Source organism: Tachysurus fulvidraco, chromosome 12, assembly GCF_022655615.1.
Source record: "Tachysurus fulvidraco isolate hzauxx_2018 chromosome 12, HZAU_PFXX_2.0, whole genome shotgun sequence".
Lineage (NCBI taxonomy): Eukaryota > Metazoa > Chordata > Actinopteri > Siluriformes > Bagridae > Tachysurus > Tachysurus fulvidraco.
The window spans coordinates 12,505,812-12,513,851 of NC_062529.1; the positions used below are offsets into that span (position 1 = coordinate 12,505,812).

Consider the following 8,040-nt stretch of genomic DNA (forward strand, 5'->3'; position numbering starts at 1 on the left):
TAATCATTATACTTGTACTGCAGAAAAGAAACGAAGGAACATGGAGTTGATTCCTCTGACAGCTAGAATGATAATGACGCACCTCGTCAACCATTTGGGGCACCAACCCCTCAGCGGTGGCCCTGCACTACTGCACAGCATGGTTAATGAAAATCATGACAACCCCTATGTGGAGTCTTCTGAACTCTCCTCAGAGGTCTTCAAGAGCCCCAACCTCCAGCTTTTTGTCTTCAACGACAGCACACTTGTTTCTTACCTGCAGATTCCTGCCGATCCAATGTCTGTCTCAAGCACAAACTCCAAAGAGAACTCATCTGAGGTGCGAGTGATTGTGCGGGACATATCTGGGAAGTACTCGTGGGATGGCGGTGTCCTTTACAAGACTTTAGACAGATCAAACTTGCACTGTAGTAGCACCGTGGATGAGCCTTCACACCTCCAAAATTCATCCACTTCCTCCAAGCAGACCTCATCTCAGGCCAGTAGATGTCCATCAGAGCTGGAGGTTGAGGATAGTGTGGATGTGTTGGACCAGCTGTTGGAGGAGTTGGGTCACAGCAGTCCAGAGTGCCTGCCTCAGCCACAGCAGAGACTCACACAACCAGCTCCAGCACCTGTGGGCATGAACCCGGAGACAGAGGGTGCCATCATGGAGGCTATTCACAGACAAGCACAGCAAGAAGAGGAGGAGCTCAACTGCAGACGAAATGAAGACCCCAGTGTCAGAGCAGTCAGTCAGAAGGAGCCCATACACCAGGAGCCCAAAGCACCATTCTATTTCTGCCGCCTTTTGCTAAATGAGCTTGGCATGAACTCCTGGGACCGCAGGTATATGCCCAGTAGTGTAGTATAATTGACTTTTACCACTGGTGTGAGATTGTTTAATTTAAATCATGTTTTTATAAAAAAATTAATACAAATCATTAATTTGTACACTGTATTGAATGTTATGCTTTTGTGATTATTAACCCATGGCGGAGCTTAGAATACCACATCTTCAACTGTAATCTGCAGCCACTTCTACCATTTTCCATTCAGCTTCTCGGCTTCTGTGCCAAAGCAAAGCAGTCTTGTTGTTTCCATTCTGCTCCACTTTTTCTATTTAATGCAAAGAATACACCACTGCTAGTGTTAAGTGACCACCTGTGGATAAATGGCATGAGTTTTGTTTTTGTGCTATAATTATCAGAAACCATGCAACCAGTTGTTTTTAATGCGGTCAGTGTCAGCCATGTTGTGAATCTTATCTTCACTGGAACAGTTTTGAGAGAACAACGTAGATAAGAGAGTGAATTAAATGCATGAAATAATTATGTAGAGGTATCTTCTTGATTGCATTTTCTTAATTTCAGAAAAAGCTTTCATCTGCTGAAGAAGAACTCAAAGCTCTTAAGAGAACTGAAGAATTTGGATTCGAGGCAGTGGTAGGTTTTAGATGCTCTCATGCTCATCTTTAAGTGCTTCATTAGGTTTCAAATGGAATGCCAGTTTTTAGCTTTAATTACCAACTCTTTGTGAACAAAGACTAGTTATATTATCTAGGCACAGTTGCACTGGAAAATGCTAAACCATGCACAGATATGATAAAACACAAAACTGAAACTACCTTATTAATGCATTGGTGAAGCTGACTTGAAATCAGTTGTAAAGCTGTAATTTTATATGATACATTATTGTGCCATGCCGATTGCTCAGAGTCTTAATTACAGCATGCATTTTGTGAAAAATTCAGCTCGTTCAATACCCAGTGTGGCTAAATCCTTTTAAGAGCACTATTAGTGAGACATGTCTTAAGGCCACTCTTAGCTACCCCTTTCTTTCAACCCCCTACTAGCCTAATCCTGCCCATCTCTGGCAGAACACAGCTCAGCACTCCTCAAACCACAGCGATCAATAGGCACTCAAGAGTGGCTAATTACAGAGGCTTATTAAAGAATACCCCCAGGATCGGCCCAAACTTTCTCCCTGTGCGCATACCTGCCCTGTGCATAGCAACCGCTGTCTGAGCATGCCGAGCATCACAGTGCAAGGGCATGGTGCTTCCACAGCAACGCTGCTCAAATGATGGAGAAGAGGACTGCACATATAAAACGTTCATTCATTTTAAATGAGTCGCATCTTTTTGCTTACTATATTTTTATCTACTTGAATGTACACTATTTTTCTTATCATTTTATTTATTAAGTATACTGATAAGGGGTTAACACTTCTTTGCTTTTGATCAGCAACGTAGAAGACTGTTTATTTTTAATATTTAAAATTGTGCCACTTACACATTCATGGGATTTTTATTTAATTATTTTTTTATAGTTAACACTATCCAGGCAGAGGTAAAATGGAAATCATTCAAAATTCAAATAAATAAATAATTCATTGTAAATAACTGTGATCACCATACAATGGGATGTTATTATATTACAAGTTAGATTCTAGGTCAATTATTTGTGCCATATACAGGGTATTCATTTTGTCATATTTAAAATATCATGTCATAATGTCATGCTAAATGTATTGTCAGTAATTTTACCGTGTGTCTGTGTTTCAGTCGAGAGACACACAAAATTGCTGTGTTCTACATTGGTGAAGGCCAGGAGGATAAGTGCTCTATATTGTCCAATACTGAGGGAAGCCAAGCGTATGAGGACTTTGTCTCTGGGCTTGGATGGGAGGTACAAATCTGACATTAAATCTGTCCCTTTTGTTTTTTGCACTGACACACTCAAACACACTCTTCTCTCTTGTCTCAATCCTCCCAGGTGGACTTGGCTACTCACTGTGGGTTTATGGGAGGTTTGCAGAGGAATGGCAGCACAGGAAACACTGCACCATACTACGCTACCTCAAACGTGGAGGTCATCTTTCATGTGTCCACACGTATGCCCTCTGACTCAGATGACTCTATAACTAAAAAGGTATGGCTCATCCCACCTTTATTCATTGATATTCAAAGTAAATTGTGATTACATAGGTAAACTACTTTAACCTAATATGTTTTGACACAACTAATCATGTTATATTTTCCTGCCTCTACTTACATATTCATACAATTTTCAAGACTGCCTGGTGTATCTAGGGAACTGTTAGGCTGATGGTAGATTAGTGTCACAAAGCATGTGACAGGCACATGTAAGGCGTGACTCTGTGGCTGTGCTGTTGATTACCAGGCTCTGTGGGCTTGCTGTTAGCTGAAGCACTGTAGAGCCGAAGAGAGCAGTAGTCATGTCCTGCCTCAGTAATGGTTCTGACTCTCTCGATTCCTTCATGTGCTGTGACCTGGGCCCCGATCATCCCATTAAGTCATTGTGCCAAGGCCAGGGTCCTGCTAGATGCCCTGCTGTCAAATTCCGCCCGAGTTGGCGGGGTAGCGATCGACAGGCGTTAGCTCGTTAGCACTGGCGAAATGAGCCACCAGGCTCCTGCTTTGCGAATGCCGCCAATCTGATCATGTGCGCACCCACAGAGAGGAGATTCATCAGGAAGATCACATTGACACGACTCACTGTTAGTGTTTTATTAGTCTGTCTCAGGCACATTCGATTTTCCCCCCAGCCCAACACATCCACTGGAGGCGTGGTTCAGTGTCTGTGTGTGTAAGCTCATGGTAAAAGGGTGTGTGCTGTAAGCTGTGTTGGATTCATTTGGGCCCCTTAATTGCTTTGCTCCTTCTCTGGTTGTAAGCAGGAGGTGAGTGTGTGCGGCAATGGTGTAGAGGGAGGGGGTAATAATTCTGCTTTATCAGCCACAGCCAGGCAGGAAGTTACCCTCTAAATTACAAATGTAACTTTGAGTCAGGAGGAGGGGAAGATGGGAGAAGGAGAAAGGAATAAGAGAGGAATTCCTGAATTCAATTTTGTGCTATGGGCAGAGCAGCTGGCTGTGCTAGTAATGCAGTTATTTGAAGGGCTCAGCCATTCAAGGCCACGGCCTGTCGGAGGCAGCCGGTCAGCCTGACACACAACTCGCAAACACACACATGCACTTGCACACACAAGCCGATTTCCATCATAGAGTCAGCATATTGGAGAACAGAAGGAAAACTGCAGTATTTGGGGCTTGCATAGCTCTTTTTTGTTTGACAGTATATTGTGTGTTCACAGTTCACGCTTACAAATGAGGCTAGGTGAGGGTTAAATGAGGCTAATAATACAGAGTATTCATATTAACAAATCTGTCTTTTTCCGCTAGTATTCAGCACTAGTCATTCTAATCATGCATCATCACAATGCTGTCTTTAACACCTGGCACATTTCAGTTTAGTTGGAATCTCTAATATGTGTACAGCATGTTGTGCATTTCCTCTCTTTCCACTGACCTATTTACATGCCATTGATTCTTCTGCTGTCATTGAAATGGATCAGCATACACTGGCCCAATCAGCTTGTTGTGGATTTATTTAATTCTAGGCTATTAGCATAATTAAGGGCTTAGGGGAAAATGTAGTAATTGCATTTTTTTGGTGGAGAGGGCATGTTTTGCTAATGGCTCATTAGGTGCTAGTGCATTGGCAGATGTTATAGAGCCTATCAAAAGAACCTACCTTAGCTTTCATTTGTTTTCTGTTCATTTTAACCATTTGTGTATAAATTAGTATATAAATTAATTTAAAGTAATTTAAACATCATAAGCCATAAACAAAATAAGTCATTAAACTTTTGCCTCATGTTTGACCCTGTCATTCGAACTACATACTCAACATTACAAGGGCACTCTAAATATTCCTCAGGTTTAAAAAAAAAAAAAGAATATGTTTTTAATTACTGTTTCATGCTAATATAAACTATGCTGTATATGCAAGCTTGGATTACATTCGCTGACATAATTAATGTTGTACCTTGGAGTACAAACTAGAAAAAATATTTCCTTCAAACGTATTTCCTAGTTTAATATAAAATGAAAATGTGTTCAATTTGACAGGCAGAGCAGTAAATTTAATCTGTAATTGCCTCATTACAATCCAATCTCTTAAGCGTATTTTTTTTCCCTTTACGTTTGAAAACATTGTTACAAGATGTAGGGCTATTTTTGCAAACCTAAAATTAGTGCTTCTTCAAAACAAATTTTTATAATCATGTCTTGTTAGAGTGTGTCCACATTGTTGGTATCCGGTGGAAATTGAATCATTAATGTGTTGTTTGAATCAGGCCAAAGTGCTTTTAAAGTATCACACGTGGCTACCGGACGATAAGTCTGAAAGTCTGTGTTAAATAGACTTAGTAGAATTTAATAGCGTAGTTTATTTTTGTGTTACAATTGATAAAAATGTATGTCATATGTATGTCAGTCACAGCAAACCTGATCATATACTCTCACTCTGCACAATATCAGAAACGCTGTACTAATACTGGGTAGTTTCTCCCTTTTTTCTCAAAACAGCCTCAATTTCTCATGCATGGATTCCACAAGATGTTAAATCATTCCTTTGAAATTCAGTTCCATGTTGACATGTCTGCATCACAGTCATGTAGATGTTTTAGCTGTACATTCATGCTGTGAATCTCTCCTTCTACCACATCCCAAAGGTGTTCCACTGAACTCAGATTCTGCGATTAAACACTGAAATCATTGTCATGTTCATGAAACCAGTTGTGCTTTGTGACAGGGTGCATCATCATGTTAAATTTAGCCATTAAAAGAGGGTGAATTGTCGCCATAAAGGAATGAAGATTTGGGTGAGTGTGTGTTCGCTGCAGACCCAGCTTTCTATTCTTGAACCTGAAGTGGTCTTCTGCTGTTATGTGCCATCCATCTCCAAGGTTCTGAGCTGCATTTCTGCTCACCACAATTGTACAGATTCGGTTTAAAAGTTACTGTAGCCTTTCTGTCAGCTCAAACAAGGCATTTCTGTCTGCAGTTTTGTTTTTTTGTTTGTTTGTTTTGTTTTTTTATTGCAATATTAATCTATTGACTGAAATTCTCAGGAGATCGACAGAGATATTCAGACCAGTCTGTCTGACACCATCAAAATCACTAAGATCACATTTTTTCCCCATTCTGATGATCTGGTTGAACATTACCTGAAGCTACAGGCTGGTATAGTTTATGCATGGCACTGCTGCCACATGACTGGCTGTACAGTGTTTCTAATATAATGCTTGATGAGTCTAGTATTATTAAAATTTAACCTCTTTGTCAGTATTAGTCACTTCCACATATTTCAATTATTCTTTCCATTAACAATTTCCAACAACAATCTGCAAAATTATAGCTTTTAAACAAGGCAGTATTTTATTATGAATTTAAGAAAAAAATACTTCATAGATGAATTGCACATTGATGCAAACAACTGTCTGAATGCTAAATCATCTAAACTGAATCATCTTAGACAACGAACACTTATTTCACATTCTTATAAAAAACATCTTTGTGCACCTGCATCTGAGAATAACAGATTTGTTTGGTGATCTGAAACTAGCTATTAAGAGATCGGAACTTGTAAACGTATTCTTTGAGAGAGTCGTTTGGCCATTTTAATAATTGGGTCAGTGAAAATATTTCCAGCAGCCAGCAACACGAAAATGTTACATATATAAATTAGACATATAAATTAACACCGATGGCAGCTTTTGGAGCAACATATTAGATGTCAGTCTCCACCACCAATCATCAAAACACCAGTTGACTGAATATGTTTTGATCTCCGTCTCTTCAGTTTTTGCTTATATACGTACCTCATGTTGATTTTTCCTCATGTTCATGTATCTAGCTTCGTCATCTGGGAAATGATGAAGTGCACATCGTGTGGTCCGAGCACACAAGGGACTACCGGCGGGGCATCATCCCTACTGACTTTGGGGATGTACTCATCATCATCTACCCAATGAAGAACCAAATGTTCTTTATTCAGATCATGAAAAAAACACAGGTATGTTCACTGTTCGTGTCCAGATGCTGCATGCTTTCATGGATGATATTAATTGGAAGGTGGAAGGCTCTCTCAGAAGGTTAATATATAATAAATGCTCATTATAAATATATATAAGTCAAAGCTTTAATACCTTACTATTTAATATAGAAACATGTATATATTTCAAAATAATAAGAACTATATATTTGTAATCTTGTGTTTCTTGACTTAGTAGTCTTTTAGTCTGCCTCCACTGCATGCTTTTTTCAACTGAAGAATCCATAAATGCCCCCTCCCTTACCTGAGACCATTACTGCACTGTCGGCTTGCTGCTCTCATCATTGCCCAACTAGCTTTCATCTTTACCGTTCACTCAGTCTGTATGAGTGCATGCACACACACACACACACACACACACACACACACACACACACACACCTGTTGCATGCTTGGACATCAGACAGGTCAAAAGCTTCATGAGTGACTAAAGTAGGGCCACTGATAATTTCTCTACAAACCTAATTGAAGTACACAGTAGTACATTTGGGGAGCTTTTAGATAGCAAATGTACAATCGCTGTTAGAATCACATACATTTTGGATTGAAAACAATTTAAGCAATGATGAAAGCAAGCATTAAAAAAAAACAATACACAGTAAATTATCCTGCCATGCCACAGTGGTAAAAGCATCCGTAAAAGCACAGAAGGCAGAGTTGTACTTGATGAAATTCCCTTGGCTGCATCAGTGCCAAGACAAATAACTCAATGCTGTGTTCAATGAGTACAAGCCTTGAGAGAGGGAAGTGCAGCATTCCTTATTGACTGGAGTCATTTTGGTCTGTCATGCTTATTGATTTTCTTTGGATATGAGGATGTGTAATTTTCATAGAGCAAAAATAGAGTGATCATTATCTCAGCTAAGCTGACATTATAATCTGCATTGTTTTAAGTGTTCATGCTCATCACTCGAATATGTTAATGATTTTTTGAAATGAAAAAAAAAAAAAAACATTTTACAGTGACCGGTCTCTTTAAATCAAAACTGTTTCCTCCTTTCTCAGGTCCCTTTCTTTGGCCCTCTTTTTGATGGGGCAATAGTCACAGGAACGCTGCTCCCGAGTCTCGTACGGTCCACATGCATCAATGCCAGCAGGGCGGTGAAATCTCGACTGACACTCTACCAGAGCTTGTATCT

The 8,040-nt window shown here is 39.7% G+C and overlaps 1 protein-coding gene across 6 annotated transcripts in view; it reads left to right on the plus strand.

The window, feature by feature from the left end:
• ralgapa2 (Ral GTPase activating protein catalytic subunit alpha 2) overlaps positions 1-8,040 on the plus strand; it is a 90,422-nt gene that overhangs the window by 59,153 nt on the left and 23,229 nt on the right. For all 6 annotated transcript variants that reach the window (XM_047821740.1, XM_047821743.1, XM_047821738.1 and 3 more), the window contains 6 exons: positions 24-828; positions 1,353-1,424; positions 2,546-2,669; positions 2,757-2,912; positions 6,704-6,862; positions 7,907-8,034. In XM_047821740.1, the coding sequence (XP_047677696.1) occupies positions 24-828; positions 1,353-1,424; positions 2,546-2,669; positions 2,757-2,912; positions 6,704-6,862; positions 7,907-8,034 (1,444 nt within the window). The remainder of the gene's footprint in view (positions 1-23; positions 829-1,352; positions 1,425-2,545; positions 2,670-2,756; positions 2,913-6,703; positions 6,863-7,906; positions 8,035-8,040) is intronic.